Below are 15,065 nucleotides of genomic sequence, written 5' to 3'. Positions count from 1 at the left end.
ACTGAGGCTGGGAAAGCCGCTGCCACCCGGGGCCTAAAGGAGGAAGGGAACCGCGGCCCTCGCAGCCCGGGGCCCGGGCCAGCGCGCACGCTGCAGGCTGCCACCCCCGTGCTGAGCCCAAGGCTAGACGGCCGGATGGGAAGATGGCGGCGGCACTGAGGGGACCAGCCGCACAACCGGCGGCTGCTGCCATAGCAACGCCCCGCACGGGGACGGGGACGGGGGGGGGGGGGGGGGGGGTCCGTACGCCGCGCGCATGAGCCGCGCTGCCGCGCCCGGGGGGTGCTCGAACCGCCAACTGCCCCGATTCGAATTCGCATCCTCAGTGTCCAATCACAGCCCGCGGCGCGGGGAGAGCACCGCCTCTCGCCGCCCTTCCGGCCAATCGCGAACTCTGCTGTGTTTAAAAAAAAAGTGCGCGAGGCTGGTAGGCGTCGCTCAGAGGACCTAGGCCAATCGAGGGTGGGGGACGGGGCCTGGGCGGGGCCCACCGCCGGCGCCTTCCCTGACCCTCGCTGAGCGCCGCGGGGCGTGGCTGCGGGCGGGGACGTGTCCATGCGGAGCCCCGCCCCTCCGTCGGCCTGTTCGGCCCCGCCCCTGGGCGCCCCTCACTTGCAGCCGGTCGGGGCGCGGTGGGTGCTGCCGGCCGTTCGGTCCCCGGGGACGCGCCGCGATGAAGGCGGGCGGTGAGTGCGGGCCTGGCCGCGGCCGGGCTCCGGCGGTCCCGCTTCATCCCTCTCCCTCCGCTCTGAGGAGCGCCGGCGGCCCCGCCGTGTGTTCTCCCCTACCCTACCCCACCCCACCCCCCCGCCCCGCGCCGAGCCGAGCCCCTCCTGAGGGGCCTCTGAGGGCGGGACGGCCCCTGCCGCGGGTGGCGGACCCCGGCCGGGCCCCGCTGCGCCTCCCTCCGGCGCCTGAGGGCTGCGGGGCCGGTGGCGGCGGGGCGCGGGCGGCTGCGCGCCGGAATTCAAACGGCGGCGGCGCGGCTGGGGGCGGCGCGGCCCCCCAGGGTCTCCTGGCCCGGCGAGGGCTCGGCCGGGTGCCGCGGCCCGGCCCGGGGCTGCGCCTTTCCCGCTCGCTGCGGCTCCTCGGTTACCGCTGGCGGGTGGCCTCGAGCGCTGCGGCGCGGCTGAGCGCGCAGCCCGGTGCTGAGCCTGCGCCGGCCGCCGGGGTCACATAGAAGACGTCTGCCAACGGCTCGGGCGCGGATCGCTACGCGGGAGCCCCCCGGGCGCGTAAGGGAAGGCGGCCTTCGCCCGGGGGTGCGTTCGGAGCAGGTCGAGCCTGTGTCCTCCAGTCCCCCTGCGGGGGCAGGGCTCGGACTGGGTGACCTCCCGAGGTCTCTTCCAGCCTAAATCGCTCGGGTTTTGTGAAGCAACAAAGTGAAATTTTCCCCCTGCTTTCAGACTGCCTCTTTTGTAATCGATTTTTCTCTTCCCCGAGTTGCCCGAGTACCCCACGCTCCCCAGTCATTTGGCTGTACGTATAGGCACACCACTGCAAAGTCCGTGTCTTTTTCATGGCGGTAATACTGCTGAATAAAACTGCAGTTTGCTACGGGAGGTGGAAGAGGATGTGAAGGATAGCAGTGTTCTGCCTTGTGTGCATCAAGGCAGTTTTTTTATTTTTACGGGGATAGCTTTTTCATCAAAGACAGGTAACAAGTAGGGTCTGTGCTACTGGTGGGATGTTGGATGTTATTTTGTGTCAGTCTGGTGGTCCATCTCGTTAAACCTGAAGGCTAAGGATGTTAATAGCACGTATGAACAGAAGACCAGGCATCAGCACAGTGGGCTCACAGATGCCTTAGGTATCTGCAGCCCCCTCTTGAGGATCATGCTTTTGAAAACCCAAATAACCTTCCCTTTGCAAACTGAAAAACCTGTGTTAAGTAATTAAGTATGATGCAGCAACTTCGCTTTGAACAAATTGTCCATAAACTTTGCGTTAGCTATGGAGTTTGGACACTTGCTGGTTCTACGGGCTGGCGTGCTCATAGAGAGGAGAGGGTGAAACTGACCTCTCCATAAGTTTCTTTCCCTTTGCTGCATCTGCAGCTGGTAAGAGTTGCTGCTCTTATCTTCTCAAAGAGAAATGCAGCGTGTTGCTTCTCTGGTCCCTTGATGAAGTTGTGCATGAAGGACTGGAGGTTAGTATGAGATCATGAGGCTTTCCGTGTTAGGAGACATTGAACACCTAAAGTAGAAGGCCAGAGGGGAAGAAATATTAGTGGAGAATATTTTTTGCCTCGATAATGTTCTGTCTTCACCTTGACTATTCAGCCACCTTATATTTTCATTGTAAAAGAGAGCTTGAGAGTTGCAGCATTCTGTCAGCTTGTGCCTTCTGTGATCTTGTAAGACTACGTTACTGTGACTTGGTTTACCTCATAGATAATATGGGGTGGTTTGATATATTCATTGTACTAATACTTTGACTCTACTATTTTCATTTACATCAAAAAATATTCAAATTAATAATGAACTAGTGAAAATAGGGTAAGCAATGCTAGCATGTGCATGTTCCACGGTATTGGACTTTCTAGTGGAGACTGTATCCTTTATTAAACTTTTTAGAAAAAAAATCAGTAAATTTTTCAAGTGTAATCTCTTTGTATGAGACTTTAAACTAGAATTGAAAAATGCAACTGTAGAATCTTCTGTAATAAAGACAAAGGACCTTAACATGGTCTTTTAATTTGTGGGACTCAAGCTTTTACTTCAGAATTATTATTCCCCCCCTATGTTTGAAGGAGAACGTTCAGCCTTTTTCTTGCACGGAAATCAGCTTCTGTTGCTTGTATGGACTGCTCCTGAGAGCTGTACGAGGCTGACATGGAAATGAGCACTGTTGGTGTCTGCACTGCTGCATGGCAGGGCTCTGAAAGGTACAGCATGAACCAGGATTGATTCAGAGGGTCCTGCTGGGATACCACTCTGTGAGGGTGATCCTTTGCTGCCATTTGTGAGCTGGAGGTGGGGAATGTGCTTTTTTCCCTCCTACCACCTTTCACAGATTTGAATTCCTGCCCCTGTTAGAGTGGGAGCACAGGGTTGGGGGCAGGCTCTTGGTGGCTGTCCCCAAGAGATGGAAAAGGGATTGGGCTTTCAACCATGGAATATGAGTCTCTACCAGCAAGCAGTACTCCTGTGCTGTGCTTGGGTTTGCCTTAGCTGTTAGATTGTTTTCCTCTCTTGGTGAATGCAGGCAGGGTAAACTGTCTTCATGAGGAACAGAAGATGTAGGTGATGTCTTAGTCTTTGCATTGCAAGGTGCTGAAACTTAAAAAAAAGGGCTTCCTGGTTCTGGGGGATCTTCTATGATCACCCATGGCAGCAACTGGCTGCTTGGCTTGAGCTTGTTTGGTGGGTCTCAACTTCCTAATCTCTCTGGTGACATTCCAAGGACTGCTATCAACTGAGAAGGAGAAGCCGAGGTGTGGGGGAGGTAAATGAAGTTTTAGTAGTGACAGTTTAACTCAATGCAGTCAAATGATGGAGTTGGGGCATGGAGAATTTCTCCTCAATGAAGAGGACTTGAGTATAAGCTATCCCTTCTGAGCCTCTTGGCTTAATTGGCTAAATTGAACAAGTCACTACTTTGTGGCTCAGCCTTATGGTGTTGTGTGACACGTGCTAAATTTCTCTATGACTGATAGAAGTTTGAAGAAATGTCCTATGCTGTGTAGTAAATAGGTATTCAAATACATTTATATATGTGCATATTCTGTAGTGCCTTCTTTCCTTGTGCTGTTCCATCACTAACTGAGGTGACCCCTGTTTTTTGTTTTCCAGTGATTCACTGTAGATGTTCCAGGTGTTTTTCCTTCCCTTCAAAGCGAAGGATAAGAAAACGGCCTCGAGTCCTGACGTTGTTAAGTCTGCCTGAAGATGTTCTGTTTCATGTTCTGAAAGGCCTTCCTGCTGAAGACATCCTCTCGGTCCGAGCTGTGAGTCTGCCACTGCTTCCCCGCTGTCACACACCATGGTTTATCTCTGCCTTTAGGAGCCAGGGCTGCACACAGAAAAGGCTGGCCTCTTGTGTCAGGGTAAACCCAGAGAAAACCAAAGGGTACACACAGTAATTAGATTTTTGCTATCCCAGCAGCAGGTTTTTTTTCTCAGTACTCAAGAAGATTAGCAGCAGTATTTGAGTGCTCTGTGGGAATTGTCCTGCTAGATCACTGTGGCTGAACAAATTAGTTTGGTTTGGCATCTCTTGCCCTAATGATAATTAGGCAGGTAACAAGTTAATCTTAACTTCTGATTAATTAGTTACCCATCTAAAATTAGATTGCAAAGAACTATTTTTCTGTTGGTCCCTTTATTTTAGTAATTATTATTTTACGGTGTCCCCCCCTTGCAGGTGCACTCGCATCTTAAATACCTTGTGGATAATCATGCTAGTGTTTGGGCATGTGCAAGTTTCCAAGAAATATGGCCTTCTCCACAGAATCTGAAGATGTTTGAAAGGTAAGCTTTAAGAATAAAATCTGTCTGACATTGTAGAAGATGTTTGAAGGTACATATGCATTTCTAATCAATCTTCACTGTAAGTGGGGGGCCTGACGTTCCCTTTTTTGTAGAAGTCTTTGCTTAGGGTGATGAAGAATTGTTGATTTCATGTCTGAGCTGCAGCTTATAACTGCTCTCTAACTGGAGCAGGGCCCATTGCATATACTGAAGCTATTTCTCCTTAAGGGCATTAATATTCCATATTGGAACACAACACATTATCTAAAATCTGTTGCTGGTACTTCTCTATGAAGGCGCAGGTGAGATCAAAGGCTCAAGCATAACTGTATTTCGAAGCCTGAGTTGGCTTGGTCTTGTGTAAACGAGTATATTGAAAATAGGTAAATTTCAGTATTAAAATGAGTGAATTTTGAAAGGGTAATGTTAAATCTGCTTAAAAAAGATGGAGAAGGTCTTTTTACCCTTCTGATTTGAAGGGGATCTGTCAGTTTAAATGTCATGGTAATTATTTTGCTTCTGATTATTGCTGCTTTGATGCATGTGTTATCTTCTTTCTGAAGAAGACGACTATGTGCACATCAGTTGGAAGGGAGGAGCACATGGGCTTGATGCATGTCCTTGAGGGTACAAGTACTAAAATGTATTACTGCATTCTGGCATTGGGGATGCTGCACGGGAATGGGAAACAATTCCTAGGAATTGTCTGATTTTCCTGGATATTGGCATATAAAAGGCAAGAAAATCCTCAGCATAACTTAGGTTTAACTTCTGCAGTGAAAGCACGTATGCTTATGGTTTGTGGTTACCAAATTCACAGTCTGACCTCCACGGAAGTAAAGTGTTTGAAGATGTGGGCCTGGAAGCAGCTACTGATTTCAACCTCGAGTATCTTCTCTGTTTCCCATTCAGGGCTGCTGAAAGGGGTAACTTTGAAGCTGCTGTGAAGCTGGGGATAGCGTACCTGTACAATGAAGGCTGTAAGTGTGGAAGCTTGTACTCAGGTCTTTGGCATGACAGAAGGAAATGTGGATGAGCTAAAGGCTTACATATAGATACACATCAAACTAGTTGTCTCACTGTAAAGTCAGCACTCTTACTGGCTGCTTACAAAGCTCTTTCTCCTGTATCTCAAACCCTGATGCTTTTGTACCCAGATTCTAGAGCAGTGAAGTGCAGGGGCAGTTTGCAGTCTTCAGTGGGTGGTCAGGTCTCATTTACTAAGATGCCTCTTCAGTTGTACCTTTCAGTGCAGGCCACTAAATGCTGGTCACTAAACTGCTAGGTGTTAAATGATAGTATAGTGCACAGCTCTTCTAGAAAAGAAGTCAATGCATAGTTTATGAATTCATATTTAGAAGTTATCCTCTGAAAACTTCTGATCGAACTTGGCTACTTAACCTAGTGTGATAAATGTGCTAAAAGGGACTGACAACCGAGAGGAGAAGCCTCCTTGCAGATGGATTTGCATACCAGTTTGTACGCTGACAGAAATTAATGTTGCTTTGAGTGTTGATTTGCAGAACACCACCTTCCCAGCTTAGGGTTGTATGTTCCTAAAGACTGATTTTGTAGTAAGATTTCTCTTATTTTGCTGTCTGCATGATTTTTAAGGCTCTAGAGGGAAGACATTGTTCAATCTTTTCCTGATTGTATCCTGTTGTCTGTCTTAGCCTGACTAAATGCCAAGCAGGTGTTATGAATAAACTTTAAATAATTTCTAGCTTTTTTTTTTTGTTCAGTGTCCATCTCCGATGAGGGTCGTGCAGAAGTGAATGGATTAAAGGCATCTCACTTCTTCAGTCTGGCGGAGCGTTTGAATGTGTGCGCAGCCCCATTTATCTGGCTTTTTATCCGTCCTCCCTGGTCATTGAGTGGAAGCTGTTGTAAAGCTGTGGTCTATGAGAGTCTCAAAGCAGAGTGTCAGTTGGAGAAAGTAAGATTTATTTCTGCCCTTGACTTTAACATAGGCTAATAGCAGCATCTAGTTATTTTAGAAAAAATATTTTTGTTCCCCCAAGGAGCTCCTGTACTCCTGTTGCTTCATTGACTGTGGATCAATCGTTTCAATGAATTTATTGAAATGATACACTTGGTATATCCTGAGTGCCGGAGGCTTGTACTGTCTCTTCCGAGAGATTCAGTACTGTCTCAAATAAACAAAACATTGAGAGAAGCAAAGAGGAGGAATGATTGAAAGGCAAACAAAATTGTAGTCTGGAATTACTAGCAAAAATTTGCTGTTGTTCTTTGTGTATCTTTAACAATGCTTTATCTTAATGCTTTCTTCAGGCTCAAAAAGGATCTATTCTCCACTGCTTGGCTAAGGTCTTGAGTCTCTTTGAGGTGAGCAGTGTTTCTGATCTGATGTATTTGAATGCTTTTATTGGTGATCCTAATGCTGTTTACCTTGGTTAATAAAAAAAACCAACAGCCAAATGATCTTATATTCCTCAAGCGGACTAGGATTTCTGTTCTCGTGAGTTTAATTTACTGGTTGTTTAAAAGAACATTATCAACTTAGTTTATTGCATTTTACAAACTGTGAAACTAATTTTGGCTTCATCGTGGGCTTGCAGTGTGTTCAGGTCTCAAAGGAAGACTTCCAGTCATAATGCATGTAAAAAATAAATAATTCTTCAGTGGCAAGCAAGCCAAAAAGCTTTTGTCTAGCTGAGGAAAACTGCTAAGTGCTTCCTGAGTCTGGATCTTCAAATGGGAGGACCCCTCGTAGTCTGAAGGGGACTCACAGAATCAGTTGATTCTGCTCTCTAGTTTTCAGTACAGAGCTGTTCTGTAGCTTCTGAATTATTGAGATCTGGCATCTAGTTGGCTGAACACCAAAAATGCTATCATGCCTTTTTTTCTTAGGATGAAGAAAAAAGAAAACAATCCCTTGAAATGTTTGAAGAATCTTCAAAGCAGGGTTGTTTAATTAGCTCCTACCTCCTTTGGGAAAGTAACAGAAAGGCTGCTGTAAGTAGTGGGGTTTTGTCTCAACTTTTTCACTGTAACTTCTGGAGCTCTGGTATGTGCAATGAATTTACACAGAAAGAAATTGCTCTTCCTCAGAGCTTAGCGCTCTCCTTCTTTATGAAGAAGGTAAGAACTCTCTTAGATGAGCTTTGGTATCTGCCTTTGTGTTTAAAGTGAGTGGGTCTACAAGCAGCTGCAGCCAAGATGCAAGCCGAAGTTTCTTTATACAAACTCTGCTAAAGGCATAGGCACTGCTGGCTAGCGATTGTGTGGCTCACGGGGGAGACTGCCTGCATTGTCATTAATAAATCTGCCAAAGCTGTCATGTTGGAATCCCAAGTGACCTGTCTCGTTTCCTGTGAGAGCTGGGCCAAGAACTGAAAATACTTTCTTAAAAACTTTGTCATCGTGATGAGAAACAGACCGGTTGCTGAAATAATAAATGTACCCACAGGCAGTGTTTTTTGCCGGAACATTGGTACTACAATCCTTTTGTTTGTTGTATAAAGGTAATGGTTTTTTAAATCTGTTTACATTCCTCTCTGTAGATGTCAGATCCTGGCAGATACCTCCAAAGTCTCAGGAAGCTACGAGACTATGCGGCAAAGGGCTGCTGGGAAGCACAGGTAAGACTGGCTTTTCCCAGGAAAACAGTCTTTATTCGGTCTTCTCTATGCTGCTGTTGTAGGTTTAGACTCCTCCCTTTAGAAGCAGGGTTGAAATTGCTGAATGATGCCTATATATGCGTGTGTATTTAGTCTGCAGTTCCCTCTGCACATCTGTGGTACGACCTGAGTAAAGATACGTCTTTTGATGGACTTAACAGCCTGCCCAAAATAATGTGTGTGTTCAACATTTAAGCCAAACTAAGAACTGACTCAAGTAGTTTGTCATGCTCACTGTTTTCAGCAGGAATGTTACAAGACCATCCTGTACTGCCTTAGTTGCCATTTGGTAAAAAAAAAATAAAATACTTTGTGTTCTCTCTACTACAGATAGCTTTAGCCAAAGCTTGTGGGAATGGAAACCAACTAGGATTAGAAGCTAAATCTTCCAGTGAAATGGTGTCTCAAATCTTTCAAGCTTCCCTTCCTGTCAGCAAGCAAAGTATCTTCACTGTGCAGAAAGGAATGAATGAAACAATGAGGTAAAAACTCAGATCCAGGAGTCAGGCCACACAGCAGAAACCACTGCTTATTTCCCTCTGCATCTGAAGAGGGAAATAAATCTAGAACAAGGTCTGCTGGAAGAGGGAATTTTTTGCTTTGCTTCCTCTGATGCATTACGTACAATCAGAGAAAAGCTTCCTTTGCAAGGCATCCTATATCGGAGCCCTTCAAGCCCTGATGAAGAACTGAAATTAGGTGTGTGAGGTTTTTTTCTGGACTGTAAGTTCTTGCATTTGTCGAGACTAATAAACAGTGCCTCCAGTTCTTGAACTTAACCTGTTGGAGCTGTAGTTAACTCTAGTTACCTTAGGTGGCCTTTAGCCTCCTAATTGATATGCCCTACCCTTTTTTTGTGCAAGTGCCTGTTATAGGATAGTTTCTAACTCCATTTCACAGACAACTCAGGCAGACTGTTGACCCTTCAGAGAGTAACAGGCTTCCTAGTTGCAAATCCTTATCTTAGTGCAATGTGTCATTTTTCTGAAAATTCTTTTGGTGAAATTCCCTGGCTTGGAACTTTTGAGTGGAGCAGAGCCTTGGTAACTAGGCATGGGGTGGGTGGTGGGTGGTTGGGGTGTTCAGCACAGGTTTGAATGGCTTCTAACTGCGCAGATTATGTGTCTCTTCCCTGTCTAGGTACATCCTGATTGATTGGCTGGTAGAAGTGGCCACCATGAAAGACTTTTCTAGCCTATGCCTTCACATGACAGTGGGATGCGTGGATCGTTATTTGAAGCTGAGACCTGTACCTCGGGCTCAACTCCAACTTTTGGGAATAGCCTGCATGGTCATTTGCACACGGTAGGGGTCCTGACTGGTGAACAGAGGTGATATTCTGGTCATTCAAATTAATTTCTGCAGCGTAAGCTTTATTTCCCCTCTCGCTAGTAATAATACTGGAAAGAATCTTTGGCTTCCTTCTATGTTGCCTGCTGCTTGAACTGTGTTCACATACAAACACAGCCTCTGCAAATGAGATGCAAAATGTAATTCCTTGGACATGTTCTTGGTATATCCATAAGAACGAAAAAAATCCTCTGTAGTGGTGGTTTAGTCAAAATGCATTCCATCACCAACTGAAGGCTTTCACGCCATATTATCATGAGTAACCCTGTAAGGAACAACTGCAGTGGTGGTGTTACATAGTTTAGTCTGTTATGCTCTGGTGTACTGCATGGTGTGGTGGAAAATTATTGTTCTGTGTTAGTTACCTTAATGTCTTGCATCTCAACCGAGGAGAGGTTTCATAAAATGAGGAATCTGGAACAATTTAGTAGGAGATTCTATTTTAAAGATTAAATAAATGAAGAGTTGCTTTTCTTTTTCGTGGTCTATACGTAGGAAAGTACCGTATAAAGCTGTTTAACTCTTTGGTCGTCTTAGGTGCATTTTTCTGCCCTAAAAACATTAGTGCAGAGGTGCACAAATTTCCTTTCTTCTGGGACTAACTGTTCATATTATTTAATATTGCAGCTTCATCAGCAAAGAGATCTTGACAATACGGGAAGCTGTGTGGCTAACGGACAACACATACAAGTATGAGGACTTGGTCAGAATGATGGGTGAAATCATTTCTGCCCTGGAAGGAAAGATAAGGGTGAGTTTGCAAAGCAGATGGAGTATGTCACCCCTTGGGTTGCTATTAAAGTCAGACTGTTGTAATTAGCACTTCTCCTTAGGTAGGATGTTGGAGGTTTATGTGAGTGTTCGCAATCAGCTGTGGAGACCATGCATATTGCAAAGCATGAGATACAAAGCCCTCTGCCTTTCTGTGGAGATTAAAATTTAAGTTTTAAGAGGCCATTTATTCTTTCCTGGAGAATGTTTCAATGTCAGTGTAGTAGTTAACAAAAAAAACCCCAACAAACACATAAAAACCAACCAACCATAAAACCACAAACCTAATGTAATGAAAACAGCGTCTCCTGGAAACAATTGTTCTAAATACTTGGTGCTCATCTTGTATTTCCAACCCCTGTTCTCCTTTCTTGCACTAGATACCTACCATTGTGGACTACAAAGACGTATTGTCAAACATAGTCTCACTAGAGAGAAGAACTCTTCACCTTTACAGCTTCATTTGTGAACTGTCACTCTTAAACACAAGCCTTTGTGTGTATTCCCCAGCTCAGCTGGCTGCTGGAGCACTACTGCTGGCTAAGATACTACATAGGCAAGGTAAGGAGCCTTACCTTAAGAGGAGCTGCAGCATGGTATGTCAGTTTGCCTTGTCTTTTTAGGGAGCCTTTGGGGTTTGGGAGGGGGTTTTTTTTGTGTTACTCTGTCTTTAGGCAGGATGTTCCAGTCACTTGGCTAGGGGGGAGCAGAGAAGAGGGAGATGGGTATAAGTCTTCAAAATGAAGAGTTGAGTTCAGTCTGTCTGACCTCCTTAATAGCTCTGATGAACAAGAGTATCACCATCAGACCATGCAAGCTTTGTGTGTAAATGAGACTTTGGCAGGTAGTCCTGTCCGTGAAATGAATAGTGAACTTGAACAAACTACGTACAGGCATAAGCGTGTAAAGGTCATTATCTTTATCCCATTAAAAAATAAACAACCTGATTACAGAACTACCAAGCTTCATGAAATGGTAATATATACTCTCTTCTCCAGCACACCCCTGGACCAGCCAGCTGTCTGAGTGCACCGGTTTCTCTCTCGAAGACCTGTTGTCCTGTGTGCTAAGCCTCTACCAAAAGTGGTAAGTTTTGGAACTCTTTTGGGAGGGCACATGAGTACTTGGATTCCAGCTCTTGCAGACATGCTACATCTATACAGTCAGCCCTTCCAGTGAAGGAGGTGGCTTTGGGAAACTGCCTTGTCACACCCCCACGAGGTACTAAGGCCTAGGGGCCAGCTCGGGGACAGCTATTCTATTTCTCACAACTGGTTGTGGCCCTGGGTTACAGCAAATGTGATTCTCCTTGAGGCTTGACAGGTTTCAGCTTGCTAAACAGCACTGTTTTCAGAAGGCTGCAGTTGGCTTATTGGTGAGCTTCAGAAGGAGTTCCAGGGGCAAAAGTAGCTCATTCTTTAAGGAGTAGAAGGCAAGTATCTTGTTTACCTCAAGGAACAGAAAAGGAATTAGATGCTTATATGGTCAGAAACCCAGTGCCCTGGCTAGGTGCTTAGCAACTCTGTTGAAACACCAACTTCCTTAGCACAGAGCTGGGATGGACAGAAGGGAAGTACTTAAACTGACAGGTTTTGTTACTGTTGTTTCATATAAGCCATTCTAAGATAGGGGCTTTAATCTTTCCAGTTTCCATGACGATGTCCCAAAGGATTATAGGCAGGTGTCCTTAACTGCTGTGAAACAACGATTTGAAGATGAGCGTTATGAAGAAATAGGCAAAGAAAAGGTGGGTGTGCTCTTGGTCTTTATTTGCTGATGTCTGACACCCAGAGCAAAGCTACTATATGGTAGGATGTAGTAAACTTTAAGTGATGGGAAGTGGGTTCTAACTTCAGACTTTTGGAGAAGAGAATATCTAAATAAAGTGGTAATTTTAAACTTGAAGTGCTCTGTTTGGCTATGTGTAGGAAGAACTTGTTGGGATAGATTTCTCCTGGAAAATAAATAGCCGCCGCCTCGCTATTTATTCCTTCTGGGAATCTCATGGTCTAATTCTTACTGGCTCTTAGGTATTTTTTATTATTATTATTATTTCTTTTTATCAGATGATGAGTTACAGCCAGCTCTGTTCATTGTTGGGTGTGAAACGGGAGGACCCAGAGCCCAGCCCCTTGCACACAAATGCGGTGGAGATTCAGACTTTCCTTAGCTCTCCCTCTGGAAAGAGAACTAAAAGGCTAGTATAACTCACTGCTGTAAATGTCTGTGGAGTCTAGCACGAGCCTTTCCTCCTCTCTGGCACCCTGAGGTTTCATTCTTAAATATGATCCATTTTTCTGTAAACACCTTGACATAAAAGACCTGAAAGAAGACTTGGCTTTTAATGTGTGACTTGGATTTTCTTGCTGCAGGAGGAGGGAAGACAGCATTAAGGATGACAGAGGCAGCTTTGTGACCACACCCACAGCAGAGCTATCCACCCAGGAAGAAAGCCTTCTAGATAACTTCCTAGACTGGAGTTTGGATTCCTGCTCTGGCTATGAAGGTGATCAGGAAAGTGAAGGCGAGCGAGATGGAGACGGTGAGAGTTTTATTCTGCTTATAAAAAGTGGGCAAGACAATTAAAACTTGCCTCTTCATCTTTGCTTAAAACTGTTCCTCAGGCAACAGAAGCCTGAGGCTTCAGTGGAAGACCAGTTGGAATCACCCTCCCCCTTTCCCAGTGGTTGTAATTGTTAAATATTTTAGATCTATACATCTGTTCTCTTTCTTTATACTGCTTCAGAGCATGAAGAGCTTTTACAGCTGCTTGGTATTTCAAAGCGAGTCTGTTTTCAGATGCCGCTGATAGTGGGCCATTCATCACGTGTGGCCCACGGTGTTAGAAACACTGTTAGTACCTGTTTGTTTTGCTGACGCTGGGACTGGCTGTTCCATTTTCTGAACAACTCTTAGTACCTACCCAAACAGTCTGAGGCAGGGAGGGGGGAAGCTACTGTTTTAAATGAGGGTGAACTCCGTGTGCAAGTAGAGTAAGGTTTACACTCTCGCTTGGTGTTTTTTTTCTGCTGGATTCTGTGATTCTCAATGCCTGCTTGGTGTTGTCCACATCAAAATTCACCTTTTTGTTTTATCACCCTGCAGTGACAAGTCCCAGTGGGATCTTGGACATGACAGTGGTCTATATGGACCCTGGAGAGCACTGCTGTCAGGACTCCAGTGATGAAGACAACCTAGCTGTAGAGTGGGATGTGGATGCAGCACCACCGAGGGAGGCTAAGCTGCTGGGTGACACTCTCAGCCTCTCAGTATATTTCACCCCAAGAAATCCTAACCTGGAAGGGAGCTCAGGCTACTCTTCCATCAACAGTGCCAGTCCTACATCCTCTGTAGAAGGCAACCTTGGAGTACCTCTCAAACCTACCTCAGCACTGTCTCTGGGCAGTGCCATGAAGAAGGAGCCATGCCCGCCTCATTACTTGGAATCATGTTTACAGTCAGCCTGTGCTAGGCCTAGTGATGGCAAGTGTGACAGAAGGCAAGTCAAGCGAAAAAATGTGGCAGAACACAGTGAAGAAAGGGTGAACTTGGGCTTCTTAAGCCTCTGACTTCTTCATGCTCTTTACTTTTCTAGGATTCCTGCAAACAGTATTTCCGCTGTAGGCATACAGGGATGATAGCAAATTAACTGTCAATACCTCCAAAAAGAGCCTTTCCCCTCTTTTGCCTATGCCTATCCTGTAATTATGTAGCTCACTTCTGGGCCATTTCCTTCCCTGATAGCTGCCTTTTTAAAGTATTCCCTATTATGTGATCCTCTGCAACTTAAGATTCTTCTCCACCTATGAAACTTTATAGTTTGTTTTTCTCATACCTCTCCAGTTACCCCTTGGTAATAGAAAAGAACTTGTCATGTCCCTCGCTTCACTGTGAGGCCTGGCACTATGAAAGAAAGGCACTGACTCTGGTTCTCAAGTTACTGGATGTAACACTATGCTTGAATTCTTCCACTTGAAAGACCTATTTTTTTTTTTTTTTGAAGTTATGCTGCCTTTTCCTTCTGGCCAGGTACTGTCTCGCTCAGCTGGTGCTTCCCTCTTCTATGTATTGATCATTTGCTGCACTGATACAAGGTCTTTATGGATACAATCAAGAGGTAAACAAAGGCTCACTGCAGGTCTGAGCTTTTTTACCTACCTCAGATGGTTTAAAGCCCTATTTGCCTCTGGCTCTAATTGCCATGTTTTCCTTACCTGAAAAAAATCCTCCTTCTGTGCCTTAATGCTTCACTGCCCAGTACTATAATGTGACTCTGTGAACTGTCGGTCTCTGCTGGAACCGTGTGGTGGAACTGCCACCTCCGGCCAGTGGCTCAATTTCATTTCCTGTCTTGCACAGTCTTCCTTGCTATTTCTATTAATGTGTCCTCAAGGAAAGCACAAATCATGTGAACACTAGAAACAGGCAGTAGTGCAGTAAGGGCAGGCAGTTTGCCTTACTGAAGGCCCTATTTTAAGCCTTGCTACTGGCTCCTCACCTGCAAGGGCAGCATATGCTTTTTCTACTAGGTGCTGCTTCAACAATTTGAAGAAACCACCTCCACTGACCTCAGCCTAGCAAGCCTGGCTTAAAGCTCCTTCAGCCTGTGAACATTAGGAGAAGGGCCTTCTCTTTACAAACAGGTAGCAAACATTGAAATACCAAGGTACAAGACTTCCAGGAGACATCAATGGATTTAACACTGGAACTGGACCCCTCCTTTGTTAGAAGTTACTGTGGCAGATGGCAACAGTTCAGATACACACAGTATAGTGACTTTTTTATAAATTTTTTTTTTAATATAGATGGCTCACTGTCTTACTTCAATGAC

General features: G+C 45.5%; 1 protein-coding gene across 2 annotated transcripts; it reads left to right on the top strand.

Annotated features, from left to right (window-relative positions):
• The first annotated feature begins 598 nt into the window (after positions 1-598).
• CCNF (cyclin F) lies at positions 599-15,038 on the top strand. Of its 2 annotated transcripts, none has more exons than XM_040590938.1 (17): positions 599-686; positions 3,795-3,949; positions 4,366-4,472; positions 5,385-5,452; positions 6,215-6,408; positions 6,765-6,818; positions 7,344-7,448; positions 7,997-8,074; positions 8,444-8,595; positions 9,254-9,418; positions 10,091-10,214; positions 10,615-10,795; positions 11,233-11,320; positions 11,882-11,981; positions 12,301-12,431; positions 12,607-12,776; positions 13,340-15,038. In XM_040590938.1, exons 1-17 carry the CDS (start codon positions 674-676, stop codon positions 13,801-13,803), a joined length of 2,349 nt encoding a protein of 782 aa, XP_040446872.1. In that variant the 5' UTR covers positions 599-673; the 3' UTR covers positions 13,804-15,038. The 2 variants fall into 2 exon arrangements, with proteins under 2 accessions (XP_040446872.1, XP_040446873.1); XM_040590939.1 differs by lacking the exon at positions 13,340-15,038 and adding an exon at positions 12,859-13,333.
• Positions 15,039-15,065: the final 27 nt, after the last annotated feature.

This window comes from Falco naumanni, chromosome 4 (genome assembly GCF_017639655.2).
Source record: "Falco naumanni isolate bFalNau1 chromosome 4, bFalNau1.pat, whole genome shotgun sequence".
Classification (NCBI taxonomy): Eukaryota; Metazoa; Chordata; class Aves; order Falconiformes; family Falconidae; genus Falco; species Falco naumanni.
This window is presented reverse-complemented; position numbering and strand designations above follow the sequence as displayed.

Excerpts from the sequence above, each read along its gene's own strand:
- CCNF (XM_040590938.1), top strand. Across the intron at positions 8,075-8,443 it reads AGGGCTGCTGGGAAGCACAG|ATAGCTTTAGCCAAAGCTTG; the intron begins GTAAGACTGGCT and ends TCTCTACTACAG. Across the intron at positions 12,777-13,339 it reads AGGCGAGCGAGATGGAGACG|TGACAAGTCCCAGTGGGATC; the intron begins GTGAGAGTTTTA and ends ATCACCCTGCAG.